The 21731-nt window shown below is 36.3% G+C and overlaps 1 protein-coding gene across 4 annotated transcripts in view; it reads left to right on the forward strand.

Moving 5' to 3' along the window:
- PLEKHH2 (pleckstrin homology, MyTH4 and FERM domain containing H2) overlaps positions 1-21731 on the forward strand; it is a 57086-nt gene that overhangs the window by 3831 nt on the left and 31524 nt on the right. For all 4 annotated transcript variants that reach the window (XM_075089040.1, XM_075089036.1, XM_075089038.1 and 1 more), the window contains 7 exons: positions 751-880; positions 13511-13573; positions 14614-14763; positions 15216-15299; positions 16806-16887; positions 18709-18891; positions 20395-21383. In XM_075089040.1, coding sequence (XP_074945141.1) covers positions 758-880; positions 13511-13573; positions 14614-14763; positions 15216-15299; positions 16806-16887; positions 18709-18891; positions 20395-21383 — 1674 coding nt within the window. In that variant the 5' untranslated portion in view covers positions 751-757. The remainder of the gene's footprint in view (positions 1-750; positions 881-13510; positions 13574-14613; positions 14764-15215; positions 15300-16805; positions 16888-18708; positions 18892-20394; positions 21384-21731) is intronic.

Genomic DNA, 21731 nt, shown 5'->3' on the forward strand with positions numbered 1-21731 from the left:
GCTCTCATCCTGAATAAATTTTCCAGCAGTGCTTGCCCAAAAGGGCACTGAGCTTCATTTCCAGAAGGGATGAGCAGTTAAATGTAGATAAAAGCACAGATTTGAATGCGAAATATGCATGAATCAGTACATCCTGAGATCTGCAACAGCTAATGTAAAGGGATTGTTTTTCAGGGTGGGGACCCATTAGGGATTTTCACCTGCCTTTAGATTTGGAACAATAAATTCCCCTTTGCATCTCATTAAGAGTATTAAATTTTAAAGGCAATTTGATTAAGCATAAGAATTTCAAAACACTTTTTAGAGAGTCATCTGCCAAACATTAAACTTGCATAAAAGCAAATATGCCTCTAACTCACAGGTAGTTACACCTATATAAGGCCTTTTTCTTAGCAAAAGCTCAGCTCTCTACAAGCCTTTATTATGTAAGAAAGGATATATAGCGTAAATGAAGATTAAAATGTGTGAACTGTCTGTGCTTATTAAGTAAAACATATTGCAGCCCCAAAATAATTGAAGAAATTAAATTATGATAAACCTAAATATTATCAACAGATTTCAGAAATCTCCTGGTTATGATAAGGGCCTTTGCAGACTAACTTACTAAGTTTTATGAAGCTGTACCTCTACAAAATTTGGGAGCATTCTTGGGATTTACAGAAAATACGTTAGTATGTATACTAAAAAAAAGGTCAAACATTAAATACAGACTCAATTTGACATGGGGATTTTTTCCCTTTCTTTTTCCAGCATAAATATGGCTGAACTTTCAGAGCCAGAAGGTACTGTAAACTGGAAGGAAAGGTGTTTAACTCTGGAGTCACAGTTAATGAAATTTCGTCTCCAGGCAAGCAAGATCAGAGAATTGTTAGCAGAAAAGGTAGGTCTCATGGTATGAATTTTAATGCTGTATAAATGATTTTACTTGATGATGGGGGCTGATCACTTGTCATGGTTTGAGATTACAAATACTGGGATTCTTTTGGGAGGAAGAAAAAAAAGGCATTTTAAAACAAAATATATGGAAAACAGGTATGCTTTAATGCTGTGAAAGAATTTCACACATTAGATTTGCCAGCAAGAAATGTTCATTCTCAAATAAAAACACACTGGCAACTCTCCTGCAGAGAAAAATATGTATCCAGTAATCACTTTTACAACATTGAAGTTAATATTTAACACATTTTCTGAGGTATTTAAGATCTGATTTAAGACACAGAAATCACTGGGGAGAAAATCCAGAAGTATTATTTTCCCCAGTACTCCTTACTGAATCATATAATTTACCAGACTTGCTTTTCCTGTAATAAGACATCTCCAACTATGGCTCATCGAATTTGAAATATAAAAAAACCCCACCATTGTATTTGCCTGGCAACATTTTCACAGAACAGGCAATGAAGAGAGTACAAGGGACAAAACATTATAGAGAATCGTTGGGACTCTGTTACTATTAATATTGACTTCAGTGAATTTCTAGTTAAAAAGTTATTTTGTCAAAACCATTCTATTCTTCCTAGACCAATTGGGATCCTTTTATAGTATGTTGGAGTGACAATACTTTTACACATTTATGTTAATGCTTCTCTTTTGCGAACTTACCCAGTTTCCCTTTAAAGCCATAAATGCATCTAGCCTCCACATTTAGCCCTCTTTGAATCATTCCTATTTTAGTATATTTTGGTGGGGCTGAGAACTAAATAGTATTCAAGCAGGAAAAACATGTATTTTCGTATTTATGAAGAACCGTGGATAATGTACAGAATTATGTGCTCCCTTCCTTTCCTAATAATGTATCTATCTTAATTCCAGAATCTTACTCAAAGTCCTTTATATTTCTATGATTCTATGATTTGTTACTTTATTGACCAGTCACTGAATTTTGTAAGGACCTTGTAAGTCTTTCTGGGCAGAAGGCTTCTATTCTTCTTAATAACAAAATACCATCAAAAAAATGGGTCGCTTTACTGCCCAATGGCCGTTACCAGTTGTCTATGATTATGCTGAACAGCGTACGCCCTGAAAACTCTGCAGATCTGCACTGGTAGCTGCGTGTCACTGTGGGAAGTAATCAATTACCTACTATTTATATTGCTGAGCCAGTGTTTTAATTCATGGAGGGACATTCCCTCTTATGCTGTGGCTCTTTGTTTCCTTTAAACACTTTCCAAAATTCAAATAATTATATAAACCAGATCTCCCCTATCTGCAGTCTTGGTGATGCCCTCGAATAACTTTCATGGCTTTGTGAGCCAACACTCCTCTTTCTCTGTGAGGGCCACTTCGCCTCTTGCCTCATCTATCATACTTATCCGTGTGTCCCCTAGTTCTGCTTTTACAGTCTCCACTAATTTGCTTACTACAGTCATCAGACTTACAGATCAATAGTTTGTTCAACTATATCATCCAGTTCTTGACTGAATATCATTTGGCAATTTGCTACTATTCAGTTTATCTGCTTGTGCCCTTATCTCTTCTGTGGAGGTCCAAAACCTCAATTTGAGATGGAAAAAGAATGGAATAAAGAAATTAACTATTTTCTGTATTAGACTTTTTTTCATTAAGTAGGTCTTTTTTATTACAGTGAACATGAAAATTTACAGCAATGTAAAATCATTGTGTAATAATACCGAGTTCTGCTGGAATTGTATTTTTACAGTTAGTACTCCAAATATCTCTGCTTTGGCATGACTAAAAACATTGCTGTTAGAAAGCAGCATAGTTGAAACGCCTTAATTTTTCACCCAGTCCCACCATTTTCCTGTATGGCAAACACTCAGTGAGCAGGTATTGCAGAATATTGGGTTTTGAAAGTGCGACCAGCTGTACGAATGCCATCCTTTGACATTTCATTTAAAAATTAAAAAAAAAAGGGAAACTACTTGTGTCCATCATTCCAGTTAGCAAAGCCCACAAATGAGTTAATAAATCATTGTCATCGGTCTTGGAGAACATCCACCAAAGAGTACAATACTGTCTCCTTGTAACACTCGGCAGATTCTTGGATGCTTACACAGTCGGGGCTGTTAGATGTCATATATCTCCTCTGTCTCTTTACCCCTTTGGATCACTGCTGTTTGGGATTGAAGTCAAGTGGCTAAACACTGGACATGACTTTTCTAGGGACTTTCCAGCAGCCATAACTACCATGTGTTATGCAGCTGCTGCTGATCATAGTTTTGGCAGGCAAAAAGTTAAGATTCATGAACAGCGCTTCACAAAACTATCTGAGTTAAAAAAAATATTATATTTTAGAAGTTTGAATGCTTTATATTTGACTAGTCACTTTGTTCCTTTACAATTTGCATTTACAGGCTCCTAAGTGCTAGAAATGTCCTCTTAAATTAATAGAAAAGTATGCATAATCATATAATTTCAAAAGTCAGCATTTTAAAAAAAACAGAATAAGAGGGATAAAATCGCGAATCCTCAGCACTGTGCCTGAAACAAAGCATTCGAAGGAAAATTACTTATTCTTTCTCATCACTGAGAAACGCGACTCCAAAATAGATAAAAAAATCTTAAGAACTTGTCGTGTTACTGCCCTCTTATTTTAGTTTGCCTTAGCTTTCTCAGAAATTTTAGAAAAAATGAAGTGTTTACAGGAGGTAAAAATGGGAGAAATATTTTCTATTGAAGACCACGGGTCCAGCAAGTTTTCAGTTGGGGTAATTTGATATATTACTCTCCAGAGCAGAGCATTAGCAGACTACGTGACAAATGATCCTTCTCCTCACGTTGTCACTTTGGCTTTTTAATATGAATCATTCATTCATAAACTGGAATTCTGCTGGGACATGCACCAAAGGCTGGTCAGAGCTCAACAAAATTAGACCATATTCATATGCAGATTTATCAATCTTGCATAATTCAAAACCAACAATTTTCAAAATGGGCACTAAAGTCTTAGCTGTATTTATTTGTATGTTGGTTTCATTTGTAACAATCCAGTGTTTATTTTTCACATATTTTTATTTTTAAAATTCCAAATTATACAAACAGTTCTCATTGTTTGTAAAGGGAAAGATACGCTCTCACTAGTCTGAGATTAAACTGCATGGAATGGTTACTCAAAAATACCTTTGGGAAATAGCAAAGTGAATAATGAAGACCTGACTGGCCAATACTTGATGGGCATCCTGATACTAATGGCAAGAGAAGAATACAGCTGATGTCAGTCTTCATAGGTTCTTTTTAGATTTGTTACCTGTTACACAATGAAACAGATTTGCAACGCACACCAATATTTCTCAGTCTGACTTTGATTAGCACAGGCCTTTAATTGTGGTTTTGTTTACAATCATCTCTATGCCATGAAATGTGTACTAAAACATTGAACAATAGCACCAGACAGCGTTCTGCTTCAAAATAGCAACAGAAATCACAGTACTATGGCGTGACAGACATAAAACCCTCATGGGTATTAAAATATGTGATTGTTGTAGCAGACAGAGAGAGAGTGATACTGTGACAAAACAGGTGGTCTCTGCAGGGAGGTAAGAGGAATGAACTGGTGGTAATTCTCCAGTCTTCCTTCTCTGTGTATATTTGAGAGGTACCTCTTCAAGACATAGAATCAGGAAAAGGAGTTTACATCCTATTACGCTGTGCGTATGACTTGTGAGAAAATGCCATTGGGTTTTTCCCCTTATATTTGTTCTACAGCTTAGTCTAAAACCAGAATATAATAAGGGTTTGCTTGAATCTATCCTTTTAAGTATTTGTGTCCGTGACCTGTGTGCTTCTGTAAATAGATTCAGGCAGTGGATTAATTGCGATACTTTTATTACTCACTGGAATCAAATACCTTTGCGAAGTTGTTTTATTTAACAGTGCCCCTGCAAATAAATGAACGATCAACATGGGAAGTCTTCAGTATATTCTTCTAATAGGTGTGTTCTAATTTAAAAACCTGAACTATTTACTGGGTTTTGTAAGGCCAGCAAAAACTCATCATTGAACCTCAGTGGTTGAGGAGTTCAAGAAATTTGCGTTATAAGTGTGTTTAAGCAGTACAGCTACCAGAACTTTAATTTTGTAGTGAACTTGGGGTCAAGAAGAGAGACAAGCAAAGGAATATACAATGTTTTCAGAAAACTAATCTATTCACTGTTGTTTATTTGTTTGGGGTTTTTATTTGTTTTCATTTTGCCAAGTAAAGAGTCTGTATTTATAAATCTAACATGCAAAGAAAGAGACCTTGTTGGAGTTTTAAGCAGAAGCTGCTGCTGTAAGTGGGAGGGGTCTTTACAGGAATTTAAGGAATGATGTAGAAAGTATCCCTAGTACGCCAAATTTAGGACGGCTGTGGAACTGAGTTTTAAGTAGAAGCATTTATTTTAATGCAGCTTGAGTCTTCTGCATATGAAGTTTACTATAAAAGCCTTCATTGAATAAAAGATTACAGTATTCTGCTGCAAGCTTAGCTCCTAGCTAGCATTTCATGTCACAGGAATAGTTGGTGACCCTCATTCTTTTCATAGTAAGTACATTTTTCACCTAAGATATATGTGCAACGTCAGGTATAAAGTTAATGTGTTTCCTATCACCGAAAAATCATTTTAGTAGAAGAACTACATAGCTGTGTTAAATTTCCTCTTGAGCAGCCTCCACTCAATTTCTTTTTCATCAGACCCCATAAGGACTGAATATGGCACTATCCCAAATGTTGCATTATGGGCTGTCCAGTAATACTCCACAGTCACATGAATGTCTCCAAGTCTGTTTCCTTCAGTGCTGAAGGTCATTATTTTATGCTTTGAATGTTTTTCAACAAATATAAATTAATAGGAGGATTATTTTCAGACATTTATTGATTTTTTTGCATTTGGATATTCTCTGTATACATGCTCAGCTGGCAATCGAGTGTGTACATGACAAATGCAATAATATTTATGCTTTCTGTACAGATTATGAAAATTGAATGATAACTGATTTTTGGGCCAAATACTATTTCCAATATATCCCAAAGCGTAACACATTCCTGACACTGTCTTACAACCCAACAGCTAAATCCATGTCCCACTATATTTTTATTCATTTTGTAGGTGTATTTATGCTATGTCATTTGGCATTTCAAAATGAGGCAGATGCAGTGTGTTTTGTTACCTGTGGCATGACAATTTCAAGATTAATATTTTCAGATGAAAAGTCCATAACGCATTTGCCTTGTGCAGTGATTGCCAATATGAAAATTGTAAAAAAGCACAACGAGTATTTCCATTTGCATTCAAAGGATTATGAAGGGGTAAAGTAAAAAAGAGCAAAATACTATAGTACCAAAATAATTCAAATGAAGGTTATTCTTCAGTATTTCAGATGCTTTAAAAACTCTTCTTGTGATGGAAAATAATTCAGATGCAATTAGGAAGAAACAAACAGGAGAAAGCAAGGAGAATTAAAGAGAATAAAAGTTAAAAGTTTATATGGTTAGAGTCTTATGTTTGTTTATGCCTTTTAAATACCCATATGCTTTTTCCTATAACTCTATTTTTATCCCTTGTCTAGAAGTTTATGCCATGCCTTTTTATAACCATGGGGTTTTTTTTTTTGTTCTTTCTGGGGAAGGTGAAGATGGGGAAAAAAAGACAGCTCAGGAGGCAATAAATTAGCTGTTTTTGTAGAGGCCAGGCTGGGTAGTGGCATGTAAGAGCACAGCCCTTGCTGTGAGGCCAGAGGACAAATATCTTCCCTTAGGTGGTACGGAGAGGAGGGCATCCATACTATTCCAGCCCTTCTGAGATGGGTATGGTGGCAGAAGCTGTGGGAGCTCTGATAGTGGGGAGGCACCTGTGCAGGTTCTTGGTCAATCTAGTATTTGTTTAGCGTTTCACTTGTAGGAGCTACAAGATGTTATTTCTCCATTTTTTGTGGAGGGAACTCTTTTTGCACTTAGAAATAATGCATTTAATTTTCATTCCCTCAGAGAAGGAGTTCCAGGCTTTGTTATGTCTTCAAACTGCATTACTCTGCCTTACACATATTTTTTTAATTTCTTGCTCCTTTACCATCTGTGCTTCCTAGGTGTCCTACACACTTTAATTTCATTAATAAATTCAGTTTTAGTCCAGTTTTCAATTTTTTAAACTTTGGCTGTCAGTGGTACCTTTGATTCTTAAGCCATCACCTCTGAAGCAGTGGCATGGAGAAAAGGCCCCCGATTTCAGATGTTCACGTTGTGGCTCTAATCAGAACTCACAATTCAGTGAGGCAGAAGTAGCAGAATTTCCACAATTGCAGTACAATGATCAAAACAAAACAAAGCTGGCAGCTTTTTCCTTCTTCACAAATTATCGTCTTGCTTATTTATCCTGTGAAATATTAATATCTTGATTTTACATCTGTACTCTTTAGTTGTTCTGTCCATGTGGCTTAATTGGTCAGGTCATATTTTAAAGTTTGTTGTAGTTTATAAAGATTTAACACTGTCCTTATGGAAGATACATAATACGTAGAAGACAAATCAGTGTCACGATAGAAGGAATAATGTTTGAAAACATGGATGGAACATACCCAGTCAGCTTTTTAATAAATGAGTTGCTAAAGTACGAGGAATATTACTGTGTTTTCCTAAGCTAAACTATCAGAAGAGAGACATTTTTGTAAAAAGAGTGAGTCATGTTTCTAAAACAGTTTTACCATTGCTTTTAACTAACAAACGTATGCAAGGCTTGATACATCTATAGATTGGGCACAGGATATTTTAAAACATGAAAACTGGTGGTCATCAAAGCCACTGACAAACAGTTGACTTGCTGTTAAGCAGTACTGGCTCTTTTAAGGAAATTTAGAGATTTGTTGAAATACTGGGGCTTAAACATAGGAATATAGAACCAAGAGGGAAAATCTTGGTCACATGCAGTGCTCTGGAATAGCTGGCAGGCATATTCTTCAAACCATTTATAAACTTATCAAGCACCAGATAAAAAGCCAGATCTTTTGCATTTATCGCTTCGGTTAGAAGGCAGTTCCAAAATCTTTTTTAGTCAATGTGTAAAATGAGGGTCTTCTAATGCCCAGCCTGTGTTTATTCATCACCTCTTTATATATGCTTGCACCTTTGAAAGGCAGTTGTAGGTGTGTTTATCCCTCACTTGCTTCTCCTATTTGTTTATTTATAGAAGCAACCATATCCCTGTGTTTCTTCAGTTTGGTAAATCCTAAGTGTGGTGTGAGGACTGATAGTCCACTAAATCTAAAGATGGACAGATTCAGTACTTTTCATGTGGAACACTATTTTTCAACCACAGATGGTTTGGGTCTTTTTTCAGATGAGGAAGAATTGAAAAATTGAAATGCAAGATAAAAACAGACTCTAAACATGCCATTCTCAAGTCACTGGAAGTTCTGCACTTAATCAATAGACAGGCTGTATTTCTGCACCAGAAACATTAGGTGTTAACTCCTTTTTCCTTTTTGAAAACTCTGTCTTATTATCAGCATGCTTTGAAAGGTTTATGGAGAAACAATGCTTTTCATTCATTAGTGGTGGCATTTTTTCCTGTATTTATGTCAAAAAGATTTCCTAAAAGTCTATGTGATACAACTGTGTTGTTTATAATATTAAAAATTAGGAGACAGTGTATTACGCACTGATTATAATGTAAATTTTAAATGTGAATGGGACAAGTTATTATGTTGAAAATTGACTTGGACAAAAATTTAGGGTTGTGTTCCTATAAATAACACATATTTTCAGACCTCAAAAAGGAAATAATTCCAACAATTTTTATTTTTAAAATAAAATATTTCCCTTAAAATTATAAAGCAATTTTTTCAAATATCAGGAAAATTATCAATTTAGTGCTGTAATTTCTCTCTAATGCACATTACAGGAACAGTGATCTGTATATATTTGTATATAAATGAAAGTATATATACACGTGTATGCATACAAATGGAGTATTTTTTTTAATTTGTGAGTGATGACTTTTGAATTTATACCCTTTGGTGCAAAAATAGATGTTATTTCATGCAATACATGTTTTAATAAAATGAAAATTTCTTTACTTGCACAAAAATATATGTTGAACATTTCTGAATACAGTCAAGAAACTTCCAGGTGAACTTTGAAAAAGAATCACTATATGACTTGCTCTTGTATTGTAAAAAATTCCCAGGGAGTGTGTGTTGTGCTTCAGTGTCCAGACCTCCAATGCAGTACACCTCCTTGTTTTTATTGCTGCCATATTTCTTCAAAGCATTCAGTATTTATTCACATGTGGCATTTCTCTGTTCATTGTTTGAACAAAAATAGCTTGATTTGATGAGTGTCAGATGTAGAGTGGTTATTTCCTTTCTAAGTTTAAAAACAAATCTGTTTCTAACAATAGATGTTATTTTCCATAATTTAGATAATTGAGGCAGTGTGCACTAACACATTTTATGAAAATTAAGAGGATTGGTACACTCAGAAAGAGGAGGAGAAAGTGCAGGTTAAAGTAGCAGTGTGTTCTTCTGTACCTATGTTGATACTGTTCTTTAGTCAGTATGCATGTATTTTTTGCTCATGGGCCTAAAATTGTTATTCTTCATGTTTAAGACTGTAAAACCAAAACCAGTATAGAACATGACAGGCCACCCCTGAATCCTTAATGAATTTTGGAAAGAGCCTGAACCAATCATAGATGTTCATGACAAGAATATTCCTTACAAGAGGTTTGTTGAACTGGGGCATTATTTCAAGTATCTCATTCCGGACATGACAGAAAATTAAGCTTACACTTCACATGCCAAGTGTTATCAATGACATGCTGGCCCTCCATGTTTCTCCTGGGAAGCCAACTTTATGTCTGTTGATACTTCACAGACTGTAGTTCATTCAAGAAATGTCTAGCCAAATAGCTGATTTATATCATTTAATTCCAGCAACACTGGTTATTTGCATAGATGTACATAGAAGGAGGCTGGTGGGATAGAGGTCTAATTCAACAGACTTCTCTGTTTTTCAAATCACTTTCTGTATAAAGTCAGAGTTGGTCAAGTTGCTGCCATAGGTAGAAGTTTTTTCTTCTGCATCTGTAAAGCACACTGACCTTTGCCTCCAAATATGGATGTGGCTGGAGTTACCTGCCTCTTCTGTCGTGAGGTTAAGTTTAGGTATCATTTACCTTTTTTTTTTTCCCTCATAATTTGAAGATCTTAAGCTATCTATCCATGGTCTGAAATTTCTTCATAGTCACTGGGTAAAGAGAATTTACCGCTGCATTTTATTCTTGAGAAGTTCAACGTATGACTTTTGATTTAAACAATTAGCTATTAGTCCAGTCACAGATTTTCACCTCCTCTCTCTCCTCTTTCCCTCTCTTGGTAATGCTGTGATCATTGTTACGAAACCTCGTACTAACTTAAGTAGAAGGTTTAAGGTTAGGTTTTCTTTTTGAAGAGAAATACTTCCCTTGGAAATAATTCCAATCTTTTCCCAATGAGTTTGATAACTTTCAGAGTATCCTAAAGCAATGATTTTTTCTCTTTAAGTTCACAGGCCTGTGGAGGAGCAAAGCAGTCAGAATGTAGATTTAAAACTCATTTTTTCAGGCAAAATCATTGTGTGGATTCGTTAGAGATTATTTATGCAAATGCAAAAAAATTATTTATTTTTAAAGTTTCATTATTGTTGTAATAGACACTGCAAAACAAACCTATGTAAACTCTAACTAAAGGGAAAATCAGGACTTAGTAATTGCTATGTAGCATCAAATTACTGAAACACTAGCCAATTTAAGTGTAGGAGAAGTGCTTATATTTGGTAACTATGGTATTCCATTCTTGCTGAATAATATAGATTTTTTTTTTTTTTTTTAACAGAAGCCTCCTAAAGTAAATTGAAGACCCTTTAGGAATTTTCCATATAAAACCTCACATTTAGTTGTTGCCAGGACCTGATTGACATATCTGTATTGTGAGATCACCCAAAGCTTCTTAGCACACCTTCTTGAAATAGTTAACTCTTACAGAAGCAAAAATAAACCTCGTACTTCCATTCTTAATCTCTGAATGCTATTTTTTCTTGGTAATTATTCTCTCAGCTCCTTTGGCTCCTAGATTTACATTCATCTTAGCAACAGCTTTATTCAAATCATATTATTTGTTCCAGTAGTCTGTATGAACATATTATTATGGTTCTGGTCCTGTGCAACAGTATATGTTCCTAGGGGGAGGTGCACTGTACAATTTCAGTGCAGAAACACAGGAGGAACTTAGGTCTGTAGTGCACTGTATTATCCAGAACTCAAATAGTTGTGTAGAAGAGCAGCACTACTGCTTAATGCTTGTGCAGTGGTTCAGTGATCATTAGATACTGCTAGAGAGACTAGTCGTTTTTGGGTTTAAGCTGAATTAGAGCTAGTTGAGCTGCACTGGCAGCTATGTAGACCTGGCAAGCAGCATTTTCAGGTTTTAGTTCCATTTATCACATTTGCCAGGTTTCTGATACAGCCTTACAGCTGAACTGAATTTTACTTATGGGATATAAATAAATTGCCAATTACTGCCATGGCAATCACATGCATTTACAAATTGTTTGACTGTGAAAATTGATGAACAATTTGCTACTCATCAATGGTGAATTTCACATTATAAATAACTGAAGGAGTTTTCTGTCAAAATATTATAGAGTATTAACAATGTTCATTATTGATACAGCTGCACTTCTACTTGATTTGGCATAGTGCTTTTACTACAGTGGGATGTTAGCTGACCGTATATTCCGACATAACCTCGATTTCTGAATCCCTAACACACTAAAAAAGAAATGTCTTTAAAACTATATTAAAGTGAGTGTTGTAAACCAAACTTCTGTTTGAACATAACACCAAAAAGACAGATGGAAGGTAACTTCAGAATTCAAAATTCTAAAAATTATACTCAAAGTTAAAATCTCAACATGAAGTTGTACAAATATAAAATTAAATACATGTGACCAGATAGGAACAACGAAGGTTCATGTCCTCCTTGTCCATCTGTCTGGACTGTTAGTACATGAATGACTGGGATGATAATTTCCTTGTAACTGTTCTTGCAAAACAACTCACTGGGAACCCAACCATAGCTGTGTGTATTGTGAAATGTTTGCCGCTCTTGTATCAACAGTGTATTGTGGTATTATGGTGTAGACTTTGGGGTTTTATATTGTATGAGAAAGTTCTAGAAGGTCAGTCACAGCTTTTTTTACGTGTAGTGAAAACTCATTTTCTCCATTTTCAGTTTCTGATTGATAGAAAATGATGACTTGGTGTCCTTGTCTGGATGAGGTGCTAAAAGTACACAAAACTGTTTCATGTGATTGACAGCATAACTGGGGAGAGAAAAAAAAAGAGACAGAGAGAGAAAAAGAAGCTGAAAGATGCCAGAAATGGAGTATAAACAGGACAGAATGAAACTGATTATTTTAAAACTAAGCAGTAAACTGGAGAAGCAAGAGATTATTTTCATTTGCATTATTTGTATCATGTATCGTATGCTTTTCTATAAACAATTTTGAAGCTGAATATTGAGTATCCCAAGGTTACATATTTGATGTTTCATCCTCTTCAGATGAACAGAGGTCTTAGGTAGATATTTGCTGAGAACCGACTAAATCCTTAAGTTACGAAGTAATATATTAATTTCATTAGGTACTTTCTAGTATGGTTTCAAACCTCTGTTTACTTTTAAAGAAGTCATAACTGTATTGCTCACCAAAATCAGACTAGAGAGGTCTTACCAAATGTAACAAAGTGTTTTTAAAAAGTTTCTTTCTGGCCTCATCTGTTCCACATTGTTGGAAAAGCCTTCAAAATAAATCATGTAAAATGCAGGGGTTTTCCGAGGCCCGGGGGGAAGGTTGAGTCTGTGATTTATTAGGCATCATTACAATGTAACGGATCTGGGTCTCTCACCTCTCAAAAGGGACCTGCATTCACTCCTCATGTTGTGCTGGTCTCTGTCTTTATCCATTTCTACTGTGGCTTTTCACATTTTTTTTCTGTGTGGCACCTGAATTCACCATGTCTCTTCTGCCACATGTCTCCTTCTTTCATGCAGAGGGTGAAGGAGGCTGGGACAGGCCTCATAGCACAATTCCTCCCAAAAGCTAAATTTGTCAACTTCAGAAGAATTAGCAGCCAAATAGTATAAAGTGCCAAGTACCCTTTAGTCTTGCCAGTTTTGGAAGAACATGAAGGAGTTTAGCACTTTCTAAGACTGTAAGCCTGCATGAGGAAAGTTTCAGGGCTATTGTCAAAGGAGTTTCTACTCTTGCTAGCAGGGAAAAAAAGCAGCCACAAAATTGTACTATGAAGAAAAGTGGTATTAATTTTCTTTCTGTAGCAGAATCTTTACATTTTAATACAGTCATAATGATGAATTATCCTCAGTTTGACACACTGTTTATCCTTTTATTTTTATGCTCTTGCCCACAACCTGTCTTTTCCTTTTTCAAAACAGACCATGAAAATGTGTTTCACTGTGGTATTTCTGGCAACAGGCAGAAGGCATGGCCATTTTACTATATGTTTTTATGTATCTACAGATGCAGCAGCTTGAGAAACAAGTTATAGATGCTGATCGTCAAGCAGAGAGAGCTTTTCAGCAGGTATACAGATAAATTGAAAAACATCTCCATTAGCTACGTGCATGTTACTGTAATGAAGGGAAGTATAGAAATTGCTGGTTTTCTTAAGTATTGCTCAAAAGGGAGAAGGCAGTTTCTTTTTCCATCTATTGATTTGTCTTGCCAGACATGTTCTAACACCTTTCTCTGCTCACTATCCAGTTGAGTTCAATAAAGTCAAAGCTAACAGCACGAATCAAAAATGCATACATGTAATGACTTCTTCAGTGATGCATCATGAGTCTTTGATATACGATGCACATGGAAACAAAAGGGAGAGGAAACAGTGACCTATTTTAGAAAATCTGTAAGAAAATAAAACAAAGCTATCCAATACAGCCTCTAAATAGGATTATTCTATGTTGTTTGTTCTTCTTGTAGGAGTTACATCATCTAAAGAATGAGATCATGGCTAAATATTTAACTAAAGTTGCCTTTTGATTCCAAATGGCAGATATAGCAGACATTTTATGAACATATCTCTGGTGTTCCCTAAAAATCCTTCGTATCTTACCGAGAGACAGATAGAAACTGAAAATTGTAATAGGAAAAATGTTCATGTACTAATTTGGAGTTAGAAATGTTCCTGACTACAAGCCAAGTACTTTTTAGCCAGTTTTTAGAATGCTTCTGATAATTTGTTGGGGTTTTTTACACCGTACAGTTGTTTATTTATGAAAACATTGTTTATTAAGCCTAACAACAGATCCCTATACATAAACTGCATTCTTCCCCTATTGCCGTTTCTAACAGCTTGTGGTGTTACAAAGCTAGAAGCCTCTCACTAATACTAACAAAGTCTGTATAAGGTCATCAGTGTTTTGTCAGTCGTGTTGCTATTAGATGCACAGGGAGACATAACGAACTGTGGAATTTCATCTCAAATAGGCTTCAGAACTTTGCAGGGTTATCTTGAATCTTAAGTGTGGGGGCAATTTTAGCAGTCCATTTTGTGATTAAATTGCTGCCTTTGACCTGGAGTATTCTATTTCTTAAAGTCTTACGTTTGTCCTTCCAAATAGGTGCAGGTCATGGAAGAAAAATTAAAAGCAGCTAATGTTCAAACAAGCGAATCAGAAACCAGGTTGTATAAGAGATGTCAAGATCTGGAGATCCTGATACAAGATAAAAACGACATAATACAAAAATTGGAGCAACAACTTGCAGAACAGGTTAGAAATAATGGTGTACAAAAGATGAGCATCAATTCCATTCTTAATGATACAAAAGGAAAATAAAAATTAAGGTGAATAGAGGACAGGAAAGTTTTGCATTATTTCTGTTGTTTGATTGAAGAGGTTTCCACTAGAAGTATATTATTTGAATAAGGTTTATTCACTTGCAAATTATGCTCTGACTTCCTTTGAAAGAACATCTAACTTTTGAGAGGGGAAAGATGTTCTTCCTCTTCACTCTCTCCTCCGAAGAGCTTTCATTTTTCCTAGAGGAAAGAGGAACAGCAGCCTCTGTGAAGGACTTAATTCATCATTTTTTTAAAAATCACCATATATTGCCCAGGAGACTGAATTACTTTAAGCAATCTTAGGATTTGTGTCTGAAGATGCCACTCAGGCAGACTATAGTACTCAGTGAAAAACATGCTTATGTCCATTTTTTTTTCCAGAAGCAAATAAGACTGCAAGAAGCAAAAATAATAGAAGAAAAAGCAGCTAAAATAAAAGAATGGGTGACAGTCAAGCTCCATGAGGTACAACTCTTGCTACAATACTTAAACAGAAAATAAAATGGTATGATTGGATATCCCTTAGGCTTTTTGGCTGTTAAAGGGCTTTGTGCCATAGTGAAAAAAAATGCTTCCCAGTTTCATTGATCTATATAGCTATTTGCTTGAAAGAGGAAAAATGAAAACAACAGCACAGAGGGCAGAGTATCCATGTCACTGAAATCCTGATGTCTGACTTGGTCAGCTAGTATATCTGGGTCCTGTCTACGGAGGAAGGGCCCAGAACTGCTGTCTGGAAGGTGTACTTACATCCACTAATGGAGAGAGATTAGCTGGCAAACTGAGCTTGCTCAGGCAGATGCCTGAAGTGTGAATAATTCCCAGAAAGCTGACCAAGTCTGCTGGGGCCTGGCAGAAAAAAAGACTTGATCATTTTTAATTTTCCAATGCCCACAGTACTCTTAGTCATGAATAGTTTCAGGGGCACTGGCTCTATTCTCAAAAGAGACCAGTTCAGTTGTCTCCCTTGTTTCTCTGCTGTGGTGAGATAACCATGTCTTTGCTCTGCCTAAAGCTGCCAATTTTGGTGTGCAGCTGTGCTTTTTCCTCCTTGTATGTATAAAACTTAAAGTTGCCCATAAAAGTTAAAATCCCACCCTATTGCTGTGGTTAACTGGAAATTATACACACTCCAGCTGAAAAACAAATGAATTATTATTTTTAAAGTAGGAAACTAGAAATAACATTTACGATTAGTCTGCGAGATGAGTTTTGAAATAATTTAATAAAAATGCAAGTAAGTTGAGCTAAAATTATCTTGAAAAATGTTGGACAAAATCAGATACGACTCAAACTATTTACTTAGTTTGAAACATGGAGAATATCAAGCTAGTTTCACAGAGGTGGCTAGGTGCCATCCAGTGGGAAGCGGAATTGCTGTCTCCCCTCTGTGTGATATGGGATACTCTGATTCAAATCTTTTCTTTGCCTAATTCAGAGCAGGAGTTTGAACCGACATCTTTTACCTCCTGGTAGTGGGCTACAGCAATGGGTTGGGGTTTAATTTCCTGCTGAAAGTCTTCTGTTCTGTGTGAAGTTTTTCGGTACCTATGTATTTTAATCTTTGCCGTGGGATGGTAGGAGGCATTAGCACCATCATTCCCTCTAATTCCTCTGCTTGCTTGTGGGTTTGCCAAGTGGCAAATAAGTTTTTAATTCTAACCCTCTGCTTTTATTAAAAATGCCAATGCAGATTTCTTTTTTTGATTTATTAAGGCTTTTTAAAGCAGTCTTGGGTTTGCTTGGTTGGGGGAATGATTTTAACAGAAGTTGAGCAACTAATCATTGCAGGGAATTTCATGGTTCAGAATAAACTAATGCATACTGGCATTAAGGGAAGTAGCCGAGAGGAGCTTACCATCTGAACTAGCTTTATCTTTAGATAGGCAGAAATTCAGAGAAAACCTAAATGATGTAATGACTTTAAAAATTGTTTCACCAATGGATGAGATTACATTTATATGCTTTTAGTTAGAGGTGGAAAATCAGAACCTTCGCTTGATCAACCAAAAGCAAACCAAAGAGATGAAAACAGTACAATCTAAACTGCAAGGTAAATGTACAAATCTTTTAAAAACTTCTCTATACATAGCGTACTTTTTTCTATTCCCTGCTAATTTGTGCATCCACATAACGGAAATATTCTGTGAAATCACAAAGATTTCAGTTAGGGTGAATTGACATCAGAGTGACTGTACAGGAAGGCGTTAGGCAAGCAATAATGTAATTTTAATTAAGAAGACATGCAGATAAACCACAACTGTTTTTTGTTGGGTGAATGTGTGTCTCTGTTTTTTAAAAGGTTCTGCAAGTAGTAAGATTTGACTGGATTTATGTCAGATCTTTGCTTTCCCTTCGTTATAGAGTAGGTAGTCCTAGCCCTGTTCAGGAATGTCAGTCTGCATCTGCTTTTTCTAGAAAATGCTGCGCTGGGAATCAGAATTCTGACCAGATATTTTCAATTACTGTGTTTGACTAAAGTGATCCAAAACCTTAATTCAGCCACAGTATCACCAGGTTCCTCACCAAGTGGATATAGTTAATTTAAAAATTGTAAAATACAAATATGGGAAAGAGGAATATCCCCTCCAAAAAGCATCATTTCACATTAATCAAAGTTAAACTTCATTTGCCACCGTGTTGCCTGTTCACCATTTTAAGTTCCCACACTCCTCTCCATACTTGGCTGACCTGGCAACTTACTTGCATATGAAAATCTTGTTAGTTTGCTGCCTAGTTCTCATTTCTTGATAATATATCTCGTGCATATGTACATACACATACATTTAGAAATGTCTGTGTATGTGTCTATATCTGTACATGTGATGTGTACACACATAATATGCATAATATATGAAAATGTAAGTATTTACAAAATACATGCATGCACAATATGAAGCTTTTAAACTAAGATGCACCTCTCTCAAAATGGAAACTGGATTTTTTTGTTTCTTTGCTATTTTTGATCAGCAGCAATTCTATATACTTCAGCAGTTAACAGCTTTAGTCATCCTCTTCTGAGAGATGTATTCAAAGGCTTTTTGAGACGCTAAGAATTTTTCAGCTCATTTTCAACATACATTTACTGATACCCTCAAAAATATTAAGAAATTTATTACCATTTGCATTGTCCGTGCTGGTAACAGGCTATAAATTATGATCATGTGGTACTGTTTTAAACAGTTACAGGTGTGGGTAAGGGCCTTTTGTTCCTGGGTCTGCCACAGAACTTTTTATAAAGAGGGTTGGACAGCATTGATTCATATCAGTTTCTGGCAGAATATCTGTCCCTAAGGATGGATTTCATATTCTTGAGGCAGTTAATCATTTTATGCTTTCAGCTTCTCTTGAAGTCCTCCATGTATACCTTCTAAGCCTGGTAACATACTCCTTTCTATTTGCTGTAGCACCTGTTACAAATTCTCTTAATGTTTTTATCTGAAGGGAGGGCCACCACATATTTTAATGCTATTGTTCTACAGTCTTTACCGTATTTCTTAGACCAATCCATAGGTTTCATTTCAGTCACAGGAGAATAAAACCAGCTGTTTACACTAGGTTTCCATTTTATATTAAGTGCATGATTTATATCTTACTGCTGTGAATTGTTAGGATTTTTTTTTTTATTTATTTCTATACTAAAAAATCAATCTTTAAGATGAATGCATCAGAGCTAGAAATGCAGCTCTGGGTTTCTTTTGATATGGGGAGGTATAAGGTAGACTTTTATTCCTATAATAAAGTTGTTATTATCTTGCTTTGCTAAATTATAGTTATCCTAAGAACCCCCAACTTTACACTGCGGAGTAAAGAGACCAGTAGCATGGCTTGCTGTATCCCATTAACACACTATTTCTGAATTACTATTCTTCAGAAGCTACGGGCAAGAAATCTGTTACTTCAGCACAAAAACCTGGAGAGTGTCAGCGACTAAGCAGTTTGACTTTTGGATGCTTTTCAAACAGAGCAAGAAGTCCTCAACCATCTCCTCAGCTTGAAGAAATAAGCAAGTCTTCATCTAAAGAGTCAGACTACACTGAAGGCAAAACCGTGCTAGGTACTTTGTCACCACTACTACCATTTTATTCTGACACAGGTGGAAAACTAAAATCTACAACTACCTCAGTGTATCCAAACCAGCTGTTTTCAAACTACATAGCAGTACTATCTCCCTCTTTGTACTAGTCTCTATTAGTAGGAAGAAATCCTGCTGAGCACTAGTCTCCATAATACCACTAATACCTTGTTTGGCAGCATGCAGTGGCTGAGGGGTGCTTTGGCTGCAAAGGAAAGAATTTGTCATGGCCCAAGTTTGCTCTACAGTAGTGTAAGGAGTGTGGCCTATACAGGCCAGTCCCCCTGGGGAGGGCTGTTACATTTTTATGCCTGTATAGAGTCTCACCTAAGTCTAGTTTCTGTATATTTTATCTATTCTATCACTCAGTGTTAGTTTTATGCCCTAACTCAACAAGATCAACTCAGTAATCTTCCATTAATATGATCAAGGTGAGAAGGAACAGAAGAGAGCCTCAGGCATATTTCACACCATTGTTCCTGTCCAACGAAGGAGAAATCTCCCTGATCAGTTCATACGATTTCCCGAATGAGCCCTGAAGTTTGGCAGTGACAGCAAATTGGCATGCTGTTATGCTACTATAAGCATGAGCAAGTCCATTGCAGCTTGCTGCTTCCATTAAGCAATGAAAAGCCCAGGAGACAGACTGTTGCTCTGGTCCTTCATTTTGAGTCCCACAGTATTATTCACAACTTCACCATTTTTTCCACAGTTAATCATGGTACCCAAAAGTGCGAGTTGAGGTCTAGACCTCAACTTGCTATTTAACATTAACTTTCCCAAGTGTCTGTGTATAAGAGCCCTAGTTCTTCCATCTGTTTTAAGTCAGGGGGAGCACGTAGGCCTCACTGACATACTGCAAGCTATGTCTCTCTCTTGCAACCCCAGGTAAAAGTGAACAGCATAAGCAAAACTATTTTTAATGCAGTGTCTTTCCCTAAGCATTTTTCATAAGCCTGTCTTGTGTACCTTAAGCATTCACCACTGGGAATACAATAATAGCTTGCAGAAAAGATTTCTGTACATAAACAGAGTAGAAATGCTCAGAATACCTGATTTGTTAATGTAAATCTTTCCTGAGAAGCTTTTACTAAACTTTAATCTTCCTTAGATTTAATAAAGCAGCTAAATTTATATGCCCTCTTAACCGTTTTGGTTTGGTTTGGTTTTTGTTTTTTTTTTCATACGTACCTGGTTTGCTTTAAAATATGGCTCCACTCTGTTCATCTTTATATTTATTGCCATTTTTACTTTGGCTAGAACTTTGAGTAATGTCTGGTACAATATTTTGGCAAACATCATTGCAACTTCAGTAGCATTCAAAAGTTTATAATTTTCTTAAGTTTTATTATTGACAACATTCAAATAACTTAAATGTGCTTACACATTTGAAATTATTACCTATTTGCAGACATGATTACAAAATCCTTTAGCAGTCAAGTTTGCTAAAGTAATTTACTCATGTTCATTGTATTTCTCCTCTAGAGAAGGATATCCTGGAAACTACCTTCGCTGGGCCTGCACATGAGAGCAATACAGGTCAGAAGTCATTGCAACAAAGTTCCCCGGGATCAGAGCAGAACAAAAATGTGAGAACGAGCTGTTCATCCAAAGATATAGACAGCGACATGTCAAAGAACTCCTGCACTACCGGGAGTGACTGGAGCTCAGACGAGGATGGAGGAGAGAATAAAGGACTGAAATCCAGGTGTGCATCGACTCTCTCAAGCCACACATCTGAAGAGAACGCAAGGTACAGTAGAATGGGGAGTGAAATGTATTTGACAGCATCTGATGACAGCAGCTCGCTGTTTGAAGAAGAGAGTTTTGGTGTTCAGAGGACTCAGCACAAGAAGTTATACTCTTGGCAGCAGGGGTCCCAAAGAAAAGGACAGAACAATCTGGGTGGAAAGTGCAACTCTGATTTTACAAGTAAAAAGAAAGACCAAGATAGTTCCTCAGATGAACTGAATAAGAAATTTCAGTCTCAGAGTCTAGATTATTCATCCTCATCCAGTGAGGCAAATACCCCAAGTCCAATTTTAACCCCTGCTCTGACACCCAAACACCCAATTCTAGCAACTTCTGCAGGTTCTCAGTGCACAACGCCATCAGATTCTCCCTCAAGTTTGCCACCTCCAAAGTTACGGACTCTTAATGTGTTTAGTATAAATTCAGCATTAGCAAAGAAACATCTAAGCCAGCCCCAGCTGAGTTCTGACAGAATGTTTGGTAGAAATAGAAATGCCATAAGCATGATACGTCCATGGAGACCTCAGGAAACAGACATTGATCTGGTGGATGGAGAAGATACTGGTATTTTGGAGAAAATGGATATTGGGTGTGATGAAGGAGTGTTTACCTATGACTGCACTGAAGCACAAAATGCTGAAGCCCAGGAACCTTCTGATACAACAAAAAAGGGTGCTAGCAACAAACCTCCAACCCCTCCATTACATCGATTTCCTTCCTGGGTAAGTGTAATGATAGTTATTTTTCCTGCTGGTGAAACTAACTCATTTTCATGCTTCTCTTCTATGATTTTTCTTGCTTCTACCTTTCTCATTCTGTTTTTGATGAGAAGACAGGACATTACCTTAATCACAGCTAGGAGGACAAACTCAGAAGCAAGATGGATTTGAAGCACAGCATTTCTGCCATTCAAAAACATGGTCGCTATTTTTGTAGATAAGACCAAGTTTTTCATGTCACATTGAGGTTACATATGTCCTTTTGAGTATGTCTAATGAGGTAATGTTTGCAACTGCATTTATTGATTTACCTTAACACCAACAAAGCCTAAGAGCGCTGGTGTCAGTGCC

Source organism: Phalacrocorax aristotelis, chromosome 3 (genome assembly GCF_949628215.1).
Source record: "Phalacrocorax aristotelis chromosome 3, bGulAri2.1, whole genome shotgun sequence".
In the NCBI taxonomy this organism is placed as follows: domain Eukaryota; kingdom Metazoa; phylum Chordata; class Aves; order Suliformes; family Phalacrocoracidae; genus Phalacrocorax; species Phalacrocorax aristotelis.